The sequence below is a fragment of the Erpetoichthys calabaricus genome, chromosome 6 (assembly GCF_900747795.2).
Source record: "Erpetoichthys calabaricus chromosome 6, fErpCal1.3, whole genome shotgun sequence".
Lineage (NCBI taxonomy): Eukaryota > Metazoa > Chordata > Cladistia > Polypteriformes > Polypteridae > Erpetoichthys > Erpetoichthys calabaricus.
In genome coordinates, this window is record NC_041399.2 from 66441723 (window position 1) to 66468827 (window position 27105).

General features: G+C 36.5%; 1 protein-coding gene across 6 annotated transcripts in view; it reads left to right on the forward strand.

Moving 5' to 3' along the window:
- LOC114653368 (zinc finger protein 521) overlaps positions 1 to 27105 on the forward strand; it is a 496047-nt gene that overhangs the window by 408974 nt on the left and 59968 nt on the right. For all 6 annotated transcript variants that reach the window (XM_051928726.1, XM_028803647.2, XM_051928725.1 and 3 more), the window contains one exon: positions 25211 to 25326. In XM_051928726.1, the coding sequence (XP_051784686.1) occupies positions 25211 to 25326 (116 nt within the window). The remainder of the gene's footprint in view (positions 1 to 25210; positions 25327 to 27105) is intronic.

The window sequence follows — 27105 nt, forward strand, 5'->3', positions numbered from 1 at the left end:
GTGGTTCAAATGAAAAAATGAATTCATTTATAGTACGGAAACATTTCTAAGGTATCGTGATCTTGCTTAGTTGAAGAGATCTACAAGATACATAGTACTACTGGATGGTGTAGTTTTGTTAACATATCAAGTATTATATTCCTGTTTGTAAATATATAAATCTTTAGCTGAGTTGATTCAAGTACTAAAAGATTATGTATAGTGTATGGTGCGGTATAACTTTTTAATAATAAAACATAATTCACAACATATTTAACATATTCTGTATATTCACAGGAAAATTGCAAAATGAAATATGCCATTCTCCAGCTATCTGTCACATTTGCACTTACTAAGCTGCTCCTGTGAAGCATGGAGCCACACACTCATCTTCATATCCCAGAGTAACCTCCTGCGGAATAGGAGGAGATGTCTATGATTATAAAGTAAAAACAGAGCTCTTTATGTATAGCACATTATTGGTGGATTCAAAGAAATTACTTTAGCAGGTAGGTAAATAAGAACCGTGAATAGAAGCAGTGTTTGAGAGCCAGGAAACTGATAAATACATTTTAACAGGTGTACGGGAAGGCACAATCATTATAATAAAAGAGCCAACACATTTCAGTTGAATAGCTCTGATGAATACCAAGAAGATAAAATTAAGAGTGGCAGAATCAAAAATATAAAAAAAATCAAGTACAAGACAGAAAGGAAACATAAAAGGATTTCACAAAGTTGCCAATTGCTGGTGCAAGTCATTGTTATTTGTGCTCCACCCAAGCATTCTGACCATTCGAAACGCATCAGTGCCCCATAATTAAAGTGGGTGGGGCTAAAGGTGTATGGCTTGTGTCACGTGTGGTTTAATACTGTGGCTGTATGTGGAAAGATGGGCTCAAACAGATAATTCTGAACATTTTCACAGCGTTTGCAAGGTTACTGGATTTTGTAAGATTTCATTTACAGTCACCTTATTTTCAAATTAAGTCATTTAATGCAGGTTATTAAAAGATAAAAACTGTTTAAAGAAAACGAGTCAATCATTTATGGGTGGCCCAGGTTAAGCAATGTATTGTTTAATGTATGTATTTTTAACACTTCAGAATGTGATATATTATTTGTTCTATTATTGATGACAGAAATTTTTAAAGTGTTTCTTTTTCCACTTCCATATTTAAAAATCAAATGGCCACTAAAGAAAATGAACAAATCAGTCTGTGCTAAAGTAACAATGACAGGGAGTGCTCCCAATCTGTATGATCACACCTATCTGGACAGAGGCTTCTCATATACTGGCAAGTGGAAACATTAGCAACTTGGCTCCAGCTGTTATCATTTGTTTAATTATAAATTGAAATCCAATTTGCATTTTAATATAACAGTGAGCATGAAAGCCTTACCTGGACTGTTACATTCCTGTTATTGTATTTTCTGATTGCCCATTCCCTAGGCTATTTATACTTTATGTGAAACCCTGCTTCTGCTAAGTGATCATTGGCAAATATAATCATTTCCTTTTATCTAAAGAAAAAAAAAGTTACCCCTACTCTTAACATTTCTGTTTTCTTCTGGTCACCGCAGAAGATTTTGTTGGCCATGCACTGTTTTATTTGTTAATTATTTAACCATCTTTTTGATAACAATTGTGCAGCACTGTGAAAATTATACTCTTAATATGATATTCCTAAAACAATTATCTAGCTTCAAAGATGTTTAATTTTTGAAACACAATTAATAAACCTGTATTTGCTAGGCTACACTACCAGTGAGGAAAATATAAATATGCTGTTATCAAGAATGCCTCATTATTTTTATTATTATTATTATTTTTTACTTTTAAGGAGTCTGTATGTGGCTGTGTGCTTCCAAACCACATGAAAGCAAAAATTCTGATCTTGCTTTGCAGGGAGTAAGGCCTTGATATGCAGTTTGAAATTACACCTGAGGTAGTTTGATAGCTATTGTAATGGGCTACGGTGGCCTGGTGTTTGAAGGACCCAATTTTAGTCCTACCACTGGAATTGGCTCTAATAGCCATCCCCAGTGCCGTGTGCTGGAAATGAGTGCCTGTTATTTTTGATTGAGGGACTCGTGGGTGCTGCACATTTCAACCAACCAATGGTACTAGCATCACTACCCATGCTGGCCTCTGTTGTGTCTTAATGGCATGGGCCATTAGTTGACTTAAATAAAAATTGCAGTTCACATAGTTAGTGGTAATTTCTGATTGGCCTCCTGTTGCATTTCATTCCTTTTTCTTTAGGAAAGAGCCAGCTGAAAAAAAAAAAAAGCTTTAAACCAAAATCTTAGTCAAAGGGAATGTGCTACTTAAACATTATTCCACTTTACTGCTGTGATATGGAAGTGTAAAAGTTCTGACTGAGCTCTAAAATGGTTGGTTGCTTGAGATCTAATCATATGTATAATATCAGTGAGTCACGCAGGCAGTGAGCAGATCTTGTTCTGTTGCTTGAATTTCCTGCATGGCAACACACAGAGTACCTTCAAAGTGGTTGTATTTGTTCCTTTGAAACATGAAGACTGGAAAGAATGAGGCGCCTGATTGTGTTATTGCTTACATGGCACAGTAACGCTGTCTTTATCAAAGTCATTTTTTCACATTGTTCACACATCTTCTAACCATAGCTCATTTTTTGTTTTTGCGTTTTCTCTAACCATTGATAATTTATATGTTCAGGTGCATATGGCATACTAGTATAACATACTTGTATAATCAATGGATGGGAGCAAAAAGTATTTATGTATTGCATATATAAAGGGGCAGTATGGCAGCATAGTGCCTAATGCTGCTGCCTCAGAGCTTCAGGACATTCAGTTTAGTTCTCAGTGTGGTAACTGTCCATATGGAGCTTGCCTCTGGTTTTCCACCTTAAATTCAAAAGGATGTGTGGGAGTAAGAGAGTATACCCTGTAATGAATTGACACCCCATTAGTGGTAACTGATGGGTTTGAAAACTGATGGGTGGTTGGCCAAATGTCTAAATTCTGTGCTTTTCTCGGCTACCTGCTATGCTTTCTGTACTGCTTTCAATCTGTCATTTTTTTCCACTCTAAGGCTGAGCATGTAGTATTGCCAATATGGCAGCTCCAAAGTGGTTTTTCAAATAAGCACACAATTATGAGAAAGTTGTTGAAGTTTGAAAAGTACTTTCAAGGTATGAGTTAAACAAGTGGATTACAAGCTGTCTGTGGTTTCTTGAATTTATCAGGTTTGAGAGGTCATGAGAGTTAATTCTGTGTTTCAGTTTACATTAAATTCTCTGGAAATAAATCTGTGTCTATACTTTTGTTAGCAAGGATGTGAAACATTTGAGGGTGCAGGAGAAGGTGGACAGATTGGTCAAGATGTGCTAAGACAATCATCTACTCTAAGAAGGAAGAAATATCACAATCTTGTCTTCAATACATTTTGAGGAATATTGACCATCAGCTACAAATACCTACTAGTACTGCAGTTTGAATGTTTATCATAGTAGAATAACATTTGTCTCTTTCCTTTCTTTTTTGTACTCACTAAAAATTGATGCAAGAGAAACTACTTTTTCTTCTTAATCCATTGTTTACATTGTCAAATTGCAAAGGTACCATGAAATGCAGTGTGGTGATCTGGTCCAGTCCAGTCTAGTCCATCTGTCCTGGCCAGTTCCTGGCTGCACATTCAAGACATTATGAGGGTGTAGAAGAAGAAGAAGAGGACAATTAAAATGACTTAATAATAGCCGATCGTGACAACTGCCATAGTCTATTCATCCATCCCTTTCCTGACAGTTCAAGGTTAACAGGGGGCATTGGGTAAAAGGAGGGGATCCAACCATGGATTGAGTATCAGTCCATCACGGAGCACACTCAAGCACTCACTCATGTAAGGCTAATTTAGAGTCACATATCAACCAAAACGGTTTAGGTTTAGAGTATTGAAGGAAAACCAGAGTACCCACAGAGATACATATACAGTACACTGTAGTTATAATGTACTCAAAAAAGAAAAATAATTTTAAAAAGTCATAGGTCTGCCTGACCTATAATTAAGTTGTGAAAAACACACATGTCTATGCCATAAAGTCAATTCCAGAATAATATTGTTCTATACAGAATGGCTTAATTCACACAGAGGTAAACATTTGGTGTTTCTAGCATCAACATTTTGTCAAGATCTGGCAAAGCAGTATCCCTGCAGCAAGCATTAAAATGTGATTATTTATTTATTCATATGTGTGCATTTATTTATCTTTAAGGACAAGCAGGCGTGTATGTGTGACAAAGACTGGGGAGCTGAAGGTCAGCCTTACCTTCACAGAAGGTCTGCTACACATTGATGCCCTCTGTCAGATGGTGGCACATTTTGTCACCTTTTCCCCTTGGTGAAGGCTTATGCCAGGCTAGCACTATAAACTCCCTCTGCTCCACCTTTGCATTTACAGCAGTGCCTTTTCTGTTATGTACTCTCAGATCTACCCTGGGGAGATGTGACAGTAACATAATCCAGGCTCTCCTTTCAGGCATTGTGAGCAGAAAGGGTGAAATCTGAAATCGGGCTGCACCTGAACCACCCATAGTTCTTCATCAGCTTTTGTGTATTATTTATGTATTTTAAAATAATATATAGTGAAGGTTAAAAACCCTTGTGCCTTATGATAACATCAAAACCTTACATTATAATCACTTCTTGATATTAGTTATTATTAAAGAGACCGTGGCATAGACTGCATTGTGTTATGTCCCGAATGAAAGAATTTATTGATGTTGTTACCAAGGAATTTTGATGGGGAAAATGTGCTTAATATATAAACAATCCAAGCATCAGTTTTCTGAACCTATTTAATTTGAATATAAATTGATGGAAATTATTCTTAGACTTCATAATGCATTAGTGAGATTGCGCACATACTATTGTGTGCAGTTCTGATCACAACACAACTAAAAAGACATTGCAGCACTTAAAACTGTGCAGAGGAGAGCAACCAGGTACATCCCATGACTAAAGGACATGTCCTACTCTGGCAGACACGTGAGAGTTAAGCTTGTGTATTCTCAAACATAGGACACCATGTGGGGACCAAAGGCATTGATAAAGTAGATCCAGCAGAATTCTTTTAACTTAACAGTGAATCACATTCCAGAGGACATCAGTGAAAATGAAGGGGAAGTGAATGCAGGACTAAAGTCAGGAAACACTTCTTTACTCAGAGATTTGTGGGAAACTGGAACAAACTACTAAGCATATAGTTAAAGTAGAAACCTTGACAACCTGGATGAGATGTTGGGACAGCTTAGCTATTAGCTAAACAAAAACATTTAATGGACTGAAAGGTCTCCTCTTTTTTGTCAGATTTATTATCAGATAGATAGATAGATAGATAGATAGATAGATAGATAGATAGATAGATAGATAGATAGATAGATAGATAGATAGATAGATAGATAGATAGATAGATAGATAGATAGATAGATAGATAGATAGATACTTTATTAATCCCAAGGGGAATTCACATACTCCAGCAGCAGCATACTGATATAAAAACAATATTAAATTAAAGAGTAATAAAAATGCAGGTATAACAGACAATAACTTTGAATAATGTTAACGTTTACCCCCCAGGGTGGAATTGAAGAGTTGCATAGTTTGGAGGAGGAACGATCTCCTCAGTCTGTCAGTGGAGCAGGACAGTGACAGCAGTCTGTCGCTGAAGCTGCTCCTCTGTCTGGAGATGACACAGTTTAGTGGATGCAGTGGATTCTCCATAATTGATAGGAGCCTTTTGAGCGCCCATCGCTCTGCCACGGATGTCAAACTGTCCAGCTCCGTGCCTACAATAGAGCCTGCTTTCCTCACCAGTTTGTCCAGGCATGAGACGTCCTTCTTCTTAATGCTGCCTCCCCAGCACAACACGGCATAGAAGAGGGCACTCACCACAACCGTCTGATAGAACATCTGCAGCATCTTATTGCAGATGTTGAAGGACACCAGTCTTCTAAGGAAGTATAGCTGGCTCTCTACCCTCTTGCACAGAGAATCAATATTGGCAGTCCAGTCCAATTTATCATCCAGCTGCACTCCCAGGTATTTATAGGTCTGCACCATCTGCACACAGTCACCTCTGATAATCACGAGGTCCATGAGGGGTCTAGGCCTCCTAAAATCCACCACCAGCTACTTGGTTTTGCTGGTGTTCAAGTGTAGGTGGTTTGAGTCGCAACATTTAACAAAGTCATTGATTAGGTCCCTATACTCCTCCTCCTGCCCACTCCTGATGCAGCCCACGATAGCAGTGTCGTCAGCAAACTTTTGCACATGGCAGGACTCCGAGTTGTATTGGAAGTCCGATGTATATAGGCTGAACAGGACCGGAGAAAGTACAGTCCCCTGCGGCACTCCTGTGTTGCTGACCACAATGTCAGATCTGCAGTTCCCAAGACGCACATACTGAGGTCTGTTTGTAAGATAGTCCACGATCCATGCCACCAGGTATGAATCTACTCTATTAATCTATCAGTACTTAATCACCCAAATAAAATACATATGGATAAAAGGCAGATATTAATACATGGCGGGTACACTTTAATATGCACAAGCATTCAGGTTCAGATTTATAGCCATGTGTACAGAGTGCACTACAACTCTTACTTGCATGTCTTAACCATTCATTCATTTATACTGGGACATTTTAGTCAACCTGACATGCACATCTTTTATCATGGGAGGAAACCCCCACACAACGTGCAAACTTCATAAGGATAGTAACTGCAGTTTACTAGGGATCAAATCTGGATCTCTGGAGTTGTGACTTTAAATTGTTGTGTTAATCTACTAACCTTTGGCAGGCAGTGTGGTGTAGCAGTTAAGGCTTTAGACTTCAATTCCTGAAGTTGCGGGCTCCAATCCTTCTACTGAAACTGTGTCACTTCACCTGCCTCTGCTCTAATCGGAAAAACCAAAGGAAACGTAACCAATTGTATCTAAAACATGCATCACAGTATCGGATAAAAAAAACAAAAAAACATCAGTTTGAAATACATTGCTGCCCTGTGTGTAATAGCAGTACAGGTAAAAACACAAGCTGATTCAGTGTGGTTGATGGGAGAGTAGTCTTATAAAGAAGCACATGCAATTGAAAGATAAACATTACTACTCCTCATTAGCTGCACCAGGATTTAATAGACTCACCGCCTACATCAATGAGGATAAAAAGAGCAGAGGAACAAAAGGAATGGAGTCAGATTTGGAGTTGAGTGTTTGGGGATAATTGCAGCAAAGTCAGGTCCAGTGGCAGTAGGAAGTTTACTTGGGCACAATGAAGTGTCCAATCTGTGACAGGATTGTGGAGGCAGGGGAGATGGCATAACCAGATTGTGCTTTACGGGTACCAATCAGAGGTGGTAGTGTGGGTCCCCTTCAGACTTTTGGGAGGTTTCAGTGAAAGAACATGACAATGTGGCCAAGTTCGTGGCACGGCTATTGACACAGAGCAGCAGAAAAGGGTAAGCCACCGGGTGAGAAACTGCAGAATGGCGCGTGAGTGAGGATGGCCCTGCCCAGCTCCCTACTCCTGATGTCCTGCCTCCCCATCCCCTCTGCCCGCAGCCTGACTCTTGGATTCACACAAATAAATTGGTGCCACAGCCGAACTATAATACTTAGCACAATGAGAGAAGTCGTAAAATCAGCCAGAATGTTCAAGCAAATCATAGAAAAAAACCCGATCTAAATCCGTTAAGTAGTTCTCTCGGAAAAAGCGGACAGACAGACGAACGGATGAACGTTGGATTTTATATATATAGAGATGTTGTAAGTCGCTTTGGATAAAACCATCAGCCAAATCAGGAAACAAAAATGATCAAGTGGCTGTGTATGCTTCTTTGGAGGCTGGAATCAAAAGGGACATTTTTAGAGATATTGCCATAGGGATTTGACTTGATTTTAACTATTTATGATATTTATTTTTCCTTTTTTAATCATTGTGGCTTTATGAACATTTATGGAACATTTTTGGAACTGCACCTTAGATGCTATAAATAAGCTCATTGTACTTTTGGACAATTTGAACATTGTTGTGTCTCTCACTTGCCAGCAGTCCATCCTCAGTTATAAACTACCAGGGGATCAAGAGGACAATTGGTATGGGGTTCATATTCTAGATGATAACCAATGACATATGGTGGCAGAAGTGGGATGGACCAAATAACAAGTAATAATTTTACAATGCATACTTTTACAGAAAAAATTATTTTGATGATTTGATAAACACCAAAAATGCAGCATTAAACTCCTCAAATGCATGGTGACTTAAGAAAAAGCATTCTGACTGTAATCCACTCAAAGGCAGTCTGTGGTCACGTTTGATCTTTTTCATGTGTAAAAGTTGTCCAATTGGAAAACTTACAATGTGAGCTTTCAATTATTGTGTAGAAATTCAAGTTTATATTTAACAGAAGTAAGGAATAGAAAAGAGAAAGAATTAATGTTCAATCTTTTTTTTGCTAAAATACTTAATGTGGCTGCATAAATGAGATGAATATGATCATTTTATACAATTCACAACTTTTTTAACAAACTGATTTTGAGAAATGTTTTGTTTTCACTGTCTGTGTTGAGTTTGTGAATTCTCCTTGTCTCAGCACGGATGTTTCTGTGAGTACTTTGCTTTACCTCCCACATTTTGAGGATGTGCATGTTTAGTTAATTGGCTCCAGAATGACCTGGCATGACACTGAATCTGGATATGTGTGTCAATGTGCATTGCAGTAGACTGGCACCCTATTCAGGGATGATTCTAACCTTATAGTCATTGCTACTGGAATAGGCACAGAATAAAATGGTTTAGTTTCCATCCATCCATTTGCCAACCCGCTGAATCCGAACACAGGGTCACGGGGGTCTGCTGGAGCCAATCCCAGCCAACACAGGGCACAAGGCAGGAACCAATCCCGGGCAGGGTGCCAACCCACCGCAGGACACACACAAACACACCCACACACCAAGCACACACTAGGGCCAATTTAGAATCGCCAATCCACCTAACCTGCATGTCTTTGGACTGTGGGAGGAAACCGGAGCGCCCGGAGGAAACCCACGCAGACACGGGGAGAACATGCAAACTCCACGCAGGGAGGACCCGGGAAGCGAACCCAGGTCCCCAGATCACCCAACTGCGAGGCAGCAGCGCTACCCACTGCGCCACCGTGCCGCCATGGTTTAGTTTTCTTCCTGTTATTTCAAATTCGATCAGATATAACGCTGTGATGAAATATGCCAAAAATTTAAGAGATAACAAATGTTGAAGTTTCAAATCGTCAACCATGGTGAATCTGACTGAATTCACTAAGGTGAATTTAAAGAGACTTTCAGTTCATAAATTATCTAATATTAGATTTTCTACTGTGTAATGTAGGCAGTGTGGAATAGTGAGTAAGGCACTGGACTGTAAATCCCAAAACTAACCAGCTCAATCTCCATCTCATACTGTATGACTCTTAACGAGTCAAAGCAGCTTTTGATCCATTAATAAAAAAATAGGCAACCATCTATACAATAGCAACCTTAAGGAACACTATTGACAAACAACATTTTAAAAAAGTTTGTTTTTACTGTTCACTTCAAAAATATGGCTTGTGTCAACATTGAGGTTACCTGTATGATGTATGTAGTATCAAAAAGAAACACAAAGCCCTCCTTAAAAGGATAAAATAGTATTTTGAAAAATATGTGCTTCTGCATATTTATAATGTAATAAAATAAATATCTGAATCGCTTTTTAACCAAATGATGTTGCTTTTTTTCTATCAAAAATGTGCATCTATGTGTTTAGATATCTCATTTACTTTGCAATGTAGGGTCTGCAGTTTTGAAAAGAAAACAAAAGTCATAAATAAATATTTTGGCGCAGTGAACATCAGAGGCAAATCAGTCTGGCTAAATGACAGGTGTTGTTGCCTTTTCTCTTTTTTTTTTCCAGAATTGCTTCAGGTCAGCCTATGCCTACAGTCCTTAATCACTGTGTGCAGTTTCCATACAGATTAAAACTGCGCACATCAACTTTTTATATCCAGGTCACAGTGCACCAAGCATCCATCACAAGTCTTTGCTGCCAACCTCAACTCTGCCTCTGGCATATACAATTTAATTATTGATGGCATATCTCCTAGGTAAACTGTTACACAGTCTTAGGGCCTTGTTTTGTAGTCATTAATATTGGAGCATGTTTATATTATTGAAGCTTCTACAATATATACCTGAGCCGATCTGATCCAAGGGCACCTAGAGAGACCCTGCTTATTCGGCTTTTGTTTCCTGTACTCCGTGCTGCAGTGTAGCCACAGGGAAATGTTTTAAGTAATAGAAAACTGAAATGGTGCTATAAATACTAACTTTACCAAAGTGTCAAAATCTCAGAGGCTTTTAAATACTAGGACTGCTCTTAAAACATATGGGGTTATGGGTCTTGGTTAGTTTACAGCATATAGGAAACATTCAGATGTGGACAGTGGTGATTGTTGGGTAACTAAAATGGTTGTGTAAAATGATGGTGTGTTGGCCCTTGGCTACTGATCATTTGAATTATGTGCAGATTAGTTGGAATATTTTTGCAGCAGCTTGAAATTCACATCTTGGTATTACACTTATTTAAAAAAATAAAGCAAAAAAAAAAAACCCAAACATTAACTTCAAATTGTGTTCATAACTGTGTATTTGATTAAATTACTGGAATCGCTATTAATGGTGGTCCAACAGAGCAGACTTATGTTATGCATGTGTGAATATACTCACGACTGTCAACTCGATTTTTTTGGGTGATTGAGAGCATAATTTACTCCAAGATTCCTAATGCTTTCCTTGTGCAAGTTTTATTTGTTCAGCTTCTAAAATGTATATGTTGACAAGCATTCTCAAAGCAGGTGAAAGGATATTTTCAGTTTCAGTTTGCCATCCAGCCTGAGGGTAAGAAGTGTTACCTTGTTTTCCTGTCCCAGAGGAGAATGACTGCACCTAATGATTGACATATGCCCGCTTCACCTCATGGGAAATTGGAGCAGATTTTTTCACATTATCTCCAGGCTTGGTGTGTGAGTGTGTGTGCACATGAGTGTGTTTAATAATCATTCCCATTGTTTAGCTTATTTGGGCAATTGCCTTGTGAGTTTATGTAGATTATTAAATAAGCACCAGAAACCCATTTTCAATGTGTATTTGTGATTAGAATTAACTCTTATCAACTAACATATTGTATGATAATCCAGTTTATTTTTTCTTCATCTGTTTTGGTATTTGAACATGCTTATAGACACATTTTGAGGAAACACTATAAATTGAATTACAGTTTGTTTTATGTTGTAAGCATTCCTGGTGATATATAAATAAATCCTAGGCTGTGGTAGAATATGTTACTCTCATACAATTTTTTTGTGTACATACTATAAATCCTTCCTTTGAATGTCGCGATATACAATGTACATACATATTATATTAATATACCATGCACATATAAACAGAAAAACACATTTATTTATGAGGAGCTTGGCAAGGTGGTTAGCACCAATGCTTTAACTATCCAGTAGTCTACCCATTTTTATCCAGGTATTCCAGTTTTCTTCTAATTGGGTGCTGATTAGGTTATTTTGCAACTCCATAATCTTCCAGATTGTTCAGGAGTGTAGAGTGACTGTAGAGTACAGTATTGGTTTGTGCGTTAGTAGAACCTGCAATAGCCTGGTGGTCTGTCCTGCCTAAAGATGATGTATGGTTTCTGGGGCATTGCTGCAATGAATTAGATTAAATGGATTTGACTTTGTTATGTGTGAATTGCATACAGTATTTGTATATACATATATATATATATATATATATATATATATATATATATATATATATATATATATACACACACACACACACACACATATATATATATATATATATATATATATATCTGCGGTGGGTTGGCACCCTGCCCAGGATTGTTTCCTGCCTTGTGCCCTGTGTTGGCTGGGATTGGCTCCAGCAGACCCCCGTGACCCTGTGTTCGGATTCAGCGGGTTGGAAAATGGATGGATGGATATATATATATATATATATATATATATATATATATATATATATATATATATATATATATATATATATATATATGGGGGCAGTTGAGCTTGGTGGGAGTCCATTTATTGGCAGTTTGAGAAATCATATCATTACAGAGTAAAAATAGTTCCATGATTGTGCTTCAGAAGGAATTTTGTGAAGTACAAGTTGATAAGTAACTTAACTTGGGATGGGCAGTAAGCCAGAATGCGTCTGTTAAACCTCTAGATGGCAGTAAGGTTCTTACCGGTTGGTAGCACAAAAGTTCCTATTACATATACATAAAGAAAAGAACCCCAAGAGAAGTTGTGGGCAGCAAAGCATCAAAGATCTGTGGAGTAAGAAACCTACAACAGTAGAAGGACATCTATTGAAATGACAGCAAGGTGTTAAGGACATCTCTTGACCCTAAAAGTGATTCTAGTGATAATCCCAGAGGTATTCTTGAGGGGACCTGTTAATATTCTTTCCCAATTGCAATACAAGCATTCTCCATTTAGAAAATAAGAGAGTTCAAACTTTGTCCTACTAGTTATTTCTCAGATACTGAGTAGAAGGTACAGAGGTGGGCAAATGAACACGTCCTTCCACTTGGTTACATAAATGTTAACTCAGCTCTTTACCTAACTGACGACACAGGGGGTAGATATGGATTAATTTGTTTTTATGTGTTTATTTTACTTTATATCTTGCAATCATTCTTCCCAAGTGTATTCTGACTATGAAAAAATAATTTATCTATAATTATACCTCACTTAGCATTTTCTTTTCTGTGTAGGGTGAGACACAGAAAAGATATATAAATAAATAATATTCTGTGCATGGAAACTAAATATCTTTTTATATTTTGATAAAGGCAAACAAGTGTGACATTTTAACTCATAACAAAGTGTTCCAAAGTCACAATGCTTGGAAAAAACGTTTTATTTATTTATTTTTTTATAAGTCAAAGCACACAAAATGAAGTATAATCAAAGGAAGAACACAAACAATCAAATCAACAATTAGAAAGCACACCTAAGCAGCTTGCCTAAGCCTAACTATACTGAACATCATCAGGTGATGTAGCTTACCCACATATACCTCAAACACCATAATGCTGTCCATTACTTACCTCATTCTCTCTCCAATCTTTAACTGCACACCCTGCTGAGTCTCAGCTGCAATTCAAGGAAAGTAGCCTTCATTTCTGGAGCCATCTCCAAAATTACAGGGTTGTGAACATCCTTCAAAAGTCCTGGGGCCATCCCAACAGACATCTCACGTGTTTCTATATTCTTCAGCAGAAATTAAAGGGATGGGTTCCCTTGGTGCTTTAGCTCCCATCTGGCCTACCCCTAGAATAGTGAAGTAAAATCAACCGATGTCATGTAAGAACACTTTTTAGTCAGTCACATAGCTGCTGATGGAATTCTACCATTTATTCGACTCCTCTCTTTCATTTTTGTACTTAAAAAATCATCTTTTTTCTAGGGAAACAAGTCAAGAAAGATTTATCTACAGTGACCCTGGGAGGTGTTTGCAAATTTCCAATCTGGGTCCATCTTTTCTCAAGTATTATGCCTATACTGCTCATTGGGAGTTTCCATTGCTCCTAGTAACCCTTTACAAAGAATGCATACTGTTGTAGCATATACAGTATAATGTGAATAAAAGAACAGTAATTGAGAAAAGAAGTCTGAAACATAAAAAGTAATTTATAGTAGCTATTTACATTTTATTGTTATATAACATTGAATCCCAATAGATTTAATTTTGGGTTTTTTTTGACACTGATCAGCAGAAAGAGATGCCTTAATATCAAAGTAAAAACAGATCCCTGCAAAGTAGTCTAAAGTAATTAAAAATATAAAACACAAGATAATTGATCGCATAAGTCTTCATTCCCTTTTATACAACACATCTGAATCCTCATTGCTGCAGTTTGGTTTCTGAAGTCACTTAATTAGTTAAATGGATATCACCTGTCTGTAGTCAAAGAGTTTCAGTTGATTGTAGTATATATGCACCTTATCTGGAATATCCAACTTGAGGTAAGACAGTATGGTGGCCTAAACTGCACAATGAAGACAAAATAACACTCCAAATGACTCCATGAAAAGGTGTTTGACAAGCCCCATTCAAGGAATGAATAGAAGATAATATTCAAATCACTGAATATGCCTAGGAATCTAGTGAAATCAATCATTAGGAAATGGAAAAAGTATGGCACAGTTGTAAATTGGCCTAGAACAGGCCATCCAAAAAAACTGATCATGGAAGAAGAAGACTAGTGAGTCTAGTGAAGGAATCCACCAAGAGACCAATGAGGATTCTGAAGTAGTTATAAGCTACAGTGGCTGAGACTGGTAAGACTGTGAAAACAACAACTGTTACAGCAAAGAGAAAAATCTCACATGATGTCTTGGCCAGAATTTACAGAAGTCATGTGTGAGACTCCGAAGTCAGCTAGAAGAAGGTTCCATGGCATCATAAGACCAATATTGAGCTTTCTGCCAAACAGTGCACATTATCAAAACACACCATCCCCACCAGCATCGTGGGAATGCTTATCTGCAGCAGGCCATGGAAAGCTTGTGGGAGTAGAAGGTAAAATGAATGCAGAAAAACCTGATAGAGTCTGTAAGAAACCTACACTTGTCAGAAGATTTGTTTATCAGCAAGTCAACAAGCCCAAGCATAAAGCTGAAGCTACACAGGAATGGCTAAAAAGACAACAATGTTAATGTACAGTAGTGGCCCAGTCAGAGTATACATCTCAGTCCAACTGAGAATTTGTGGATTGACTTGATTAAGACAGTTCATTCACAATTTCAATGCAATCTGACAGAGGCGGAGAAATTTTGCAAAGGAGAATTGGGTAAAAGTGCAGTGTCAAGATGTACAAAGCTGATAGAGACCATTGAACACGGACTCAAGGTTGTCATCAGTGCCAAAGGTGCATCTATTAAACACTGGCTTGAAGGGGATGAATATTTATGTATTCAATTATTTTGTGTTGTATATTTGTAATTAATTTAGTTATTACAGAGCTCAGTTTTTACCTTCACATTAAAGAGTCTTTTTCTATTGATCAGTATCAAATAAGCCAAATTAAATCCACTGGGAATTCAGTGTTGTATGTCAATAAAATATGAAAAGGGGTTCAATACTTTTAATAGGACCTGTAACTATTTATTTACAGAATTCAGTTATTCAAAAAAAAGAATCATGGAGAGCCAGACCCATCACCTTCCCATGCAAGGCACACTCACTTAGTTGGCCAATTTAACAGTCATCAGTCGGCCTTATCAGAATGTGAGAGTGCAGAAACCTGTGCAGACATGGAGGGCAAGATCCACATTGCAGGCAGACACAGCCTAGCCTAGGATTTCAATCCAGGAGAAGCCTTGTGTTGCCCACATAACAAATCACGCATTTCGTATTTTCACTGCATGTGCAACGTAAAGTTTTAAATCTAATCGTAAATAAGACACAGAATCAATTTGGTGATTGTTTTTGATTCTGTGCTTTTTAAACCTTTTAATTAAGTTATTCTTACTTGACAGAATATTATTTAGGTGTTTGTATATGGCCTAAAGGATAATAATTTGGTAGCCTATAATCTTTTTATCCAGAGATTTTTCGTCATGTACAATTCTTTATTAGAGACAATTGTTGTTTACTGCATTTAGCTCAGATAGATCATATTAAATATGACTTGACTTGTTAATGGATCATTTTGACTACAACTACATTTTTTAATGTCGCACATTATAGATATTATTTAATATTTCTTATGTTGGGTATGGCTTTTTATGGGAGCAAGGAGTAAGAATAGTACTGGAAGGATGTATTTATGTGTTATTATTGCCACTTACGTTAAATAGCAACTAATGGGTTGACAGCATCCCTGTCTGTCTTGTAAAAATAAAACCTCCCATTTTCAACACTGATGCATTAAATAAAGAGACTGCATATTTTATGATCCTGTTTTTTTGGCTTGCATGCAATGCAGATGTTCTTTTGATGGTTGCATTTCCTTGAGAAAAGTGTCAAATTGGTAAAAGTACCTCCAAATAATGTTTGTTGGATCAACAATGTATTGCATAAACAAAGTCAAGGATAGCATTTCTTTCATTTTATTTCATTTTTGTGTGTAGTTTATTTATGTATTAGCGAGATGAAAGATTAACAGACAAAAATTTTCAAACCAAAATATTGGTTGGACTTTTTCCTTTAAAAAGGGAGAGAAGAGTTTGATTTCGAAACAGTCCTGAGGACCAGTGATTGAAATTCAGTAACTGGGCAGTTCAAGTACCCTGTGCCATTACAGCTTTGCATGTTTTGTGGTGCAGGTCTGTCTCTTTTAGTGGACCCAGTGTTCAATGTTCTTTGATGTATCAGTCTCAGAACATACAGATGTGGCTGTGTGAGTTGCTTGAATTGATAATACTAAATACGCAGTTTTGTGGGGGTGATTGTGTACTTATCGGTGTCTTTACTTATGTACAGAAGAAGGAAACCTGGTTTGAATAACACATGAGCTGTGGAGGAAATGTGGGTTACTTCATCTTGTCACAGTGTCTTCTTACACATGCCTTCTTAGTGGCAGGCTAAGGAATACACAGGCATTGTGTAAACAACATATTAGCTTTTATACGCATGTTACACACAAAAGATCAATTTTTTTATTCATTTGCAGTCCTAACAATTTCTTATGCCAGTGCCTGTTTCTTTTACCTCATCTAGACCAAACTGTGCATGGAGGTAAGTGCTATGAAATGCCCAAAAATAAAAACACAAGTAGCACATAATATATAAGCATTCACACAAATGGCAACGTCATAAAAACATTTGATTTGTTTTATGCTTTGAGTGTAGATCACCTTTGTGGATCACTTGCACAGTATCTATGTGAACTATATTACTGATTGATGAATTACTTCAAATATGGTGTAAAATAAAAGGAATAACTCTCAAGAAAACAAACCAATAAGCTTTATAGTCAGTCATCATGCAAAGAATTGGCTTGAGGTGACCATATTGAAATCCAAAAACTTCCTTGTTGGAGGTTAGGAAACACTGAAGTGTTAATAGGTAAAACAAAAAAACAGAATTGCAGAAAAGAAAAGAATGCAGGCAAGCAAAGGTTTAATGTGAGTTGAAAGGGTAACGTTGACGAGCATATCCACATTATTCTTAGGTGATCCAACATATACAGTATGTCTTATGGCTCCGTATGCATGGGTAGAAGCAGATGGAACAAGCTGCTGCATACAGAACACAGAGGTCAAGCCTCACAGTTTCAGAGGCTTAACTTTGTTCCAGTCCTCTACCACCCCACCCCTGAAGCTGCTGTTTTACATTGTAGTAGAAGGGGATTCAAGGAGGCAGACTTGATATCCCTTGTGTATCTTCTGCTGGACTGAGGCCAGAAGTGAAATTGGATGGGTTTTACCCCAGAGAGCTGTCACTCGCTGTATAACAGCTGCCTTTCAAGCTGGTAGAATGGAAAATGGCAGCATAAAATGATTGGGTTTGAGTCTCATCAGTCACCACTCCACTGTTATGAGTAATAGAGTACAAACATTTTGTAAAATAAAATAAGTAAATAACCCATAAGAGATACTATGAACATAAATATTTTTTCTTTATTTTATAAGATCCAAATTATTGCTGCTTCGTTCAGTAATATGGCGCTGGAAAGGGACGGCTCAACATAACTAGAATTTGGAAATTGCTGATTTATAGATCGTGTCATTACATTCAAAAGGTCATCACAAATATTCCAAGCATAATTCTGACACAATTTATTTATTAGTTTCACTAATAAGAGTGTTACAATGACATTGAGAAACAGTAAATGCATGTTTTGATTCTCAAAGTACTGTAATTATTAACACTATAATTATGAGTGAAGCCATTTTGGTTAAAATCTTCATGTAGTTGTAGTAATACACTGCGCTCAATTCTTATTTGAATATCCAACCAAGGTGCAACACATCATCACTTTTGGGAGCCATGAAAAACAAGAATTTGATAAAATGTATAACTTCAATTTGCATAATAAGAAAAACACAAATAAGCTTACTTGACATACTCCTTGCCCCAGTTTCCATATGCACAGGAATATACTGATTATGGATCCTTTTAAAGTATCTATCTATCTATCTATCTATCTATCTTTTAATATTATCACTTCTTAATACAGTGTGATCCATTACATATACACATCTTATCTGAAAAATGTACATGCACATATTATGGAAACAGGTAAATCTTAACATAGGACACTAATCTTCTTATATAATACGATTATAAATCACCTGTAGCTCACAAACCGTTTGAACTATTGCCCTGAAATTTGGTACACATATACCACGTGACGTCTACTATCCGAGTTTGGTGTAATAATTGACCTCCAAGGTTACTCCTCTTTTTATTTTTATTTTATTTTTTTGTAGAATCAACTCTCGGCAGCAGCCAGCTGGCCGGCCATGCGGTGCCTGCATACGAACGCCGTTCTCATTCCCTACCACCTTCACCGTCACTTCTCCTACCTTTTCATATCATAAGTCATTCTTGAGGCAGATTCACTAAAGTGCCAGCTTAAGTGAAAAATTAAGGAAAATGTAATAAGCAATTGCAACACAAATGAAAAATTAAGGAAAATGTACTAAGTAGTTGCAACACAAACACTGACTTAATCAATTTTAACACGAAGAGATGCCAACGAAAGAAGAGAAGAAGCGGCCCACTAGGGTGGAGAAAAGAAGAGCTGCTCAGGAAGCAGCAAGCACATCAACCTCTGAGCAAACAAATGTTAAACGTACAGAGAAAGAGTGTAAAAACTATGAATGCTCAAGTAAAGTGTGCTCATGCAGTGTGCAGTTACTGTTTATATATATAAACAGTATATATTATATATTTTTCTGTTTGTTTGTTTATAGTTAGAAATCCACAAAGGGAGAAAAAGATGAATCACTTATCTTTCAACACCTACCAGGTGTCATCATCAGAGAAAAATGATTAGACGTACAGGAATCAAAGGCAATATATAGCAAATGAGGAAGGGGGGGGGGGGTAGGTGGATATAATTGTGGGGTAATAAGATATGGTTCGGAGGGTGTTGTCATGAAGTCTTATTTAATATGCTGCTGATTCACTTTTTAAGCCTGCATGTGCTGGGTTCATGTCCAAGTAGCTATTGATGGCGTTTTCACGATTCAGCCAGCACTGTGTTCCAATTAAATGCGTGTCTGGTTGAACTTGTATGTGTTTCTGGGGTGATTCATATCTTCATATTACCAGTATAGACCCCATCTTGCCCTCCTCACCCTATACTTAATTACAGATTAATCAGGCTCAGTAATGGAGGGATGGTTAGATTCTCTAAGTATATGAAAATTAGCTGAATAATAATTCTGTGGAACAAAATAAAAATAACTTTAGAAACACAGTACTGCTCAGGTGAAATGTGTAATTTACCTTTACTTGTTTTGCTTTTTACAGATGTCCATTGACATAGTCCTTCTTAAAGCAAGTACTGTGTGGCAGCAATGGGTGGATAGATGAATAGAAGCTTTTTTATTTCCAGGCTCATTTATTGCTCTAAACAATTACAATCTGGACAGTCATATGGTAACTGAAACAGCAGAGTAGCTTTTTTAAAAGCATTGAGTGCCATAAATACAAGGGGGTACCTTTGTAACAAGACCATTAAATAGCCATTTGTAAAAAAAAAAAAAAAAATACAAAAGCAGCTATTTTCATAAAGTGTTTTCTACTTTGCTGCACTTTCCCACGATATTGTTTTGTCCAGCGGTGTTAAAAGGCTGTTGGAAACATTTTGCAATATTTCTTCACTTGTTTCCCTTATAATTTAAGTGATGAAAAAGTTAAAATTGATGTTCAAAGGTTCTGTTGAAAGCGGTTTCCTTTTGCCGGGACCATTAGGAACATTGCTTGTTTTTTTACAGTTTTAAATGCATTGTAAATTGTATTATATATTTAAATCTACGCATGATCTGATACCCAGGAGACGAATTTATAATTATTGATTTAATCTATCAAGAAATATTTGTTAAGAATCACAATTGCTCCTGAAGAATTATTGGCTGATCGACAGATGCCCATTGTTTTGGTACATCAAGAATGCCCTTCTCAGGGGAACGTGTTCTTTAAAATAAGCAGTGCAAATACACAGGAGTTGCTGGCTGCTAATTCCATGCCAGTTTGATAGCATACAATGAAGTAATGAGCTTACAATGTCACACATTACTGTAATACTGTAGATGTAATAATTTGGTCATGCATGTATTCTTTAATTTGTAGACTGCATACTGTATTTTGAACTGTTTAGACTATTATCTGAGTGTGCTCTTTGGTATTCAGAGAATACACATACAGGTTTTCTTGATCTATGTGGACATTTTCATTAATACCACTACAGAAAAACATTAAAGACTGAATACGGCTACATTTTTGACACTCCAATATTGCTGTTTAGTAATCTTATTTAGAATATAAATTGGTTTGCCATACTGGGAATTAGACCACTGTTATCCAGCATGGTACCAGAAAGGTTGGCACTGCTGCTCTATTGTTTAAGGAGACAAATTCCAGCCTGGGTAACTATCTGCATACATTTTTTTTTTGCCTTTTCATTGTGTCTACATGGGTTTTTCACCAGGTAACATGATTTTTCTACTGACATCCTAAAAAACATGTAGATCAGGTTGACTATGAAATGGTACAAAAGTATGAGTGAGTGTGCCTTGTGCTCACACCCAGTACTGTTTTGATTCAGAAAATTAAAAGTAGTCTGTCTCCTTAATTTCTTTTTAATTCATTTTTTTGTAATTTGTTAAAGTCATTGTTTCCATCTGTTTCTAGAAATTCAGTAATATATATATATAAAAGCCAGATACCACTGACTCACTCATCACAAAATCTCCCGAACCATGAGGACTTGGGACTTGAAATTTGGAATGTAGGTTACCCTTGGCCCATAGCTGCTCGCTAAGAACCAGTTTTAAAAATTTCATGGTCCAAGTGCATTCTGTCTGTATGTCTGTCCGCTTTTCATGAGAGAATTACTTAACGGATTTAGATCTGGTTGTTTTCTAGAATTTGCTTGAACTTTCCGGTTAATTTTGCAACTTCTCTCATTGCGCTAAGTACTATAGTTCGCTTGCAGTACCGATGTATTTATGCAAATCCAAGAGAGTGACTGTGGCCTGAGAGCTGGGGGCGGGGCCTTCCTCATTCACTCGACAGCCTCTGTTCGAGTCGGTCTACATCTAGCCACGTGTTGGAGCGTACCTTGCCTCCTCTTACCTAGCGATACCTGTTTGTTCAACAGACATTATCATCTACAGATTGTTAAGGAGTTAACGTTTTGACATTTTTGAGAGAGAGATCAGAACTATGTGTGTTTTAGAGGGTAGCTACTGATTGCCAGAGATATCACGGCCATGTGCTTTTCTCCCCACGTGGGGAATGCTGTCCCATCAGAGCTGAATACGATCAGATATAGTGCCAATGTCTATTGATTTTTAAAAATTGTCCTGTTTCATTACTATATGGGCGCAGCCACAGGGTACAGCTAGTATATATATATATATATATATATATATATATATATACTGTATACACTATATATATATATATATATATATATATATATATATATATATATATATATACTGTATACACTATATATATATATATATATATATATATATATATATATATATATATACTGTATACACTATATATATATATATATATATATATATATATATATATATATATATACACTATATATATATATATATATATATATATATATATATATATATATATATATACACTATATATATATATATATATATATATATACACTATATATATATATATATATATACATACACACACTGTGATTAGTGAGCCATTGAACAGGAGAACATTGAACAGGGCTGTAGCCAGGGAATTGAGAGAAAAGGAAAAACATCTATTGACAGAGACAAAATATGCTCTTAAGACAGAAAGATAGGGTTTTATATGTGGATTTTGATTTTATTTTTTTACCGTATAGAATCTGTTTTTGAGTTTGTTTGATCTTTTCAATATATTGTATTTTATTCTGATTTTGTTTCAATGTTTATGCAACATGTGATCACAATAATTGCAACAATTACGTGCCGTTATAAATATGGCAGTGATTACAATACACATTATCGCACAATGGATAAAACTTCCTAAACTGCAATTCTGGCACAGCGCTAGCTTCTTTAACAAGTAGGCCCTAGTGTCTTGTTTCATTTTTGTTTTTTGACATCATCTTCCGATTCTTTTTTTGCCCTTGTGTTTTGGCTACCTTGTTCTTTGTAGATTCTTGCTTCATGGTGCCATCTCCTGGTTATCTTCCGTACTTCTTTCTGTCATAGTAACAGTGCACCGCCAGGGACAATATGCCCTCTATATTTATTAAATTCCCTGAGAATGCTAGAAGAAGGGTCACAATTATTAAAGAAAGTTAAGAGCAACCAGTTAGGAAATGGGCAATGCTATCCTTGGCAACAGAGAGCAAAGCCATGGAGGTCTGGGAGAAGGTCAAAATACTATACTTCCAGGACAAAAAAGACCTGCATACTGGCCCTGGTTAGGCAGCAAGAACTTCATCCTGGAAGCATCTTTTTAAAGGGAACTGATGGATCGGGTGTGCAGAGACATAAGGGACAACCATAGGAAGCATTAGTTTGGTGCCCCACTTGAAAACAGTTTTAAGTAACCCCAAAAAGTGAGTCACCAGTTTGGCCGAAAATAATGCTAGGGTGTAATTTAAATCTATGTTGAGCAGGTCACTGAGCTTAGAGTCAAGGGACAAATTATAAAAGGAGGGATTAGCTGGCAGTAGGAAAAGTGGCTAGGTTACACAGAGAAATGAAGATTATGATAATGATTTCTTTAGTATTTTTGCTCTGAAGGTGGCAAGTTGGCATGCCAATCTACCTGACAGAGACTGATCGAAGACATTTCAGTTAGGCTTTGAGAGCCTGTAGTTGTTGTTTTGTTGAGTTGTCTCTTTTGCATGTCTCCCTTGTATTTAGTTTTGTTTTAAGTAAATTCCAAATATATACAAACATATCAATTAATGGATGCATACAAATATAACATAAATCCTTTTCTATGAGATCCCTTTCTTCAAAAGATGAATAAGTAATGTAAATGTGCTGAATTACATTTTGCCTGTTAAATGCTATTGAAATTTGCATTGGCTGACTTAGGCTGTATCTCAGTTTAAATCTCTTATGAGTGTGTGTAGTGAGTGAGCAACAATGATCTTCGTATTTGTTAGAATAATTACAATTAGAACTTATTTTTTGTGGAGTGCTCTTCACTGAGTGCAGGCCAGAGTGCTCTGAACAATTCTCACTTACAATACAAGTATAGATTATACTATTCACTAAATACATAACTAGTACACATAAAACAGATATGTGAAAACACATGATAAGCAGGGTAGAAACAGATTAAGTATAAATGGAAACCAACAATGTTAATTAAGTGATTAATTATGACCAGTTGACAATGGAGGATATTATTCCTCCTGTGTTTTCTATAGTCGAGTCTTTGCTGGCCATTCAATATAATGAGAGAATCTTTCCATTCAATGGTTCCAATGCTCCTTTATACAAAAAGACTTTTCCATATGCAGGAGAGCAGCCTGGCAGTACAACAGTGGTACCATGTGCCACATCCAAATACTGAGTAGAGAAACAGAATAAAGATTTTATAATGGTTTATAAATATTGTATTACTTATATTTTTTACAAATGACTAACAAACAGAGCTGCAGTATGCACAGCTAATCAGCAGCTCTAATCAGGGTACTGTATGCTAGACTAAAGTACTGAGGCTTCAGTCAGAATTTAAAAGCTGAGACTGGATGGGCATCTCTTATATTAGCAGGCAGATCATTCCATAGCTTTGAAGTCCTGTAACTAAAAGTTCAACCTCCCACTGTTATTTTATCAATCCTTGGTATCTTAAGTAGGCTGGCATCCTGAAAATTCAATATGTGCTCTGGTTTGTAAGTAATGGTGAGCACAGATACGTAAGCAGGGCCTTGACCATTTAAAGGCTTTATATGCTGTATGTTAAAAGGAGGATTTTGAAACCAGCTTTGATCTTTGATCTAGTGCACTGATTCCCAAAGTGGTCTATATGGACCCCCAGGGGTCGATTTCGACTTGCAGGGGGTCTATGTCAGCAAGAAAAAAAAATTGGTGGTGCACGAGATGTAAATGGTGGTCCACGTGAGCGGACACAAGTTTTCATATCAGCAGCAACGCATCGCACACATACGCGCAGTGAATAACACTTGTCCAGACCTGTACCAAAGCTTTGCACGGACTTGCTCGGACTTTGATTCATCTATTATAAATAAGAGTGTTAGAGACAAACACTGTTCATTAGCTTTCTGAGGTTTGAGAAGAAAAGTGCCTTGAAAATACGTTCAAAAATATAAATAGGTACAAGTCAAAGTGAATCAAAATCATCTTCTTTAGGAGTGCCCAAGAAAAGTAAGTACAAAATTTTATACATATTTTTGTATTCGCTCCGATTGCGTAGAGCCGTAGATGCTGATCATGACTTTAGATAAAGTTGATTTTTCTAGAAATATTTCTGTAAGCTATTTTCGCGGACATTTCAACATTTTAAAAATATTTTTAAAATATTTGTGTGCTGTCTGGGCAGGAATAAATTTTGAATTGCTCTGTCTTATGTTTAAATAGCTTTTTTTATATATTTATATTTTATATTGACTATATATTTATATTTTGTGCCTTTTCAATAAAGATATGAATAAAACTTGTACATGTTTTTCTTTTTTTTTTTACAATTGTCCACTCTACAAAAAAGCAGCACTGTGTCAGTTGTCAAAAACACATTTGAAGTTAATAAGTTTAGGAAAATTCAATATTAAGCAGGCAGGGGGTCTATGGAAATCGGTAAGTGGTCTACGGGGCAAAAAAGTTTGGGAACCTCTGATCTAGTGTAAGGACTTGAGAACTGGAACTGTGTGTTTGTATTTTCTGGTTTGTGTAGTAATAATCCAGTCATTTTAATTTCTGTTTATCTTTACAGTGTTTGTTCAAGCCAACAAGTTGCAACAGCACATTTTTTCTGCCCACGGACAAGAAGACAAAATCTATGACTGCTCACAGTGTCCCCAGAAGTTCTTCTTTCAGACGGAGTTACAGGTATGACACCAGTGACTACAGTGGCCAGTTGGATAGATACTGTATTTATCATGTGTGGAGTATAAAGCAAGTGCACCATCAGTGCATCTTATTCTGTCTTAATTAACAGACACATAATTTTTCATCTCATTCCTTATCGCATCCCAAAGACTCTCTTAACTGTTATGCTGTTTTTAACACACACTACATGGGTACAACATGGCTTGTGCTACACTTTGTGTGTCTTGTACTATGATATGTAGACATGAGAATATTTATACCATAAACTTAAGAAGCTTCAGAATTTACACTTGCCTGCAGAGCAGAGCAGCGTACATTTAAAATGCAGATAACTCAGCATCTACCAGCTGTATACAGATAGGACTTTAGGTTATAAGTACAGTTCATTATCCGTAGAAAACTGAACTGGAATACATCATGTTTATAAAATAAGTGGATGAACAAATTATATAAATAATACAGATATGTGAAAGAAAAAAAAGAATTTATAAACCCTGTTATTTGAATAGCTGAATGTTTGATAGCCTTGCATTCCCATCATGGCGTGGTTTTAGCTAGATATTCAGGATTCATTTAGCAGTGATTTACTATTGTTTACCAAAACTGTAATATCTTGCATAACTTGTGCATAGTCAATGAATTTCAAACAAAATACATGATATGATTTAGTTACATAAGTTATTTAACCCCCAAATTGAACCTTGCGTAAAACACAGTAAATGATATAATACCATGGTGTGTTATATAAATAGCTATTCAGCAGTTTATACATGTTAAGGCTGACATTTTAAAGTTTAATTGTATTAAATAATTTTGAATTTTTAAAGTGCCTACTACTTATATGCATTGTTTATAAAAAAAATCCTCTTATGGGAAAAGGCACATTGCATACCCTTGACTGTTCATTTTCAAGATTTATCATAAAGCAGGCATTTGCTGTGAAGATGGAGGTCAATAAAACCCACATACGTTGATGCCTTTTATTATCTCAATCTTTCTGTTAAATAATAGATCAGATTATTATTCCTCTTTGTTTACAGGAATGATAAACCAAGGGTAATAAACTGGTTAAAACCTAATAGTGCACTTTAGCAAATAAGTCTTAAATGGCCAGCTCATTTTTCGTGATCAGAGTGCCCCATTTTGCTTGTTATTTGAAACACTTATCTTTCTTTCATTCGCATCATTTTCTTTCCATCTTTTTTCACTAGACATGCTGCATTTGCAGAGCACCATCTGTTCATTAAGGTGTGACTAAGAATCAGGAATAATACATTGCACATTCCCCTAAAGATTAAAAAATAGACTTTCTGCTATCATATGGTGAAGAAGTTATTGCTTGTTGAAAGCACCTGGTCAGGGGGTGGTTATTGTAGGATTATTTTTAAAGTGTGTGGCCTTCTATTACAAGGATTTGCAATGAGCTAGTAATGAGACTCGCTGAAGTGGTTGTTTTTTTAAAACATTTTTAGTTAACTGTTTTGAAAATGTATTTGTAAAAACCTGCAGAGGTGAACGGTAAAGTTTACTAAACTTGGTGTCTTAAACTCACTTAAAAGAGTCACTCACTTAACTGTCCTCTGCAGCTGTAAGCATGCGTGTGTTACATAATTGGGACATTGTGAACGTAGCCTCAGGCCACTGACAGGAGCTTCTTGAGAAGGTTAAGAACTCCATTATTTTGTTGTGGAAAGAGTCTGTTCATGTTTTGAGGGCAGGAGTATATGAAAGGGAGGCCACTGTAAAGTAGAAAACCAAACATTTTTGGTAGGAAGCTTG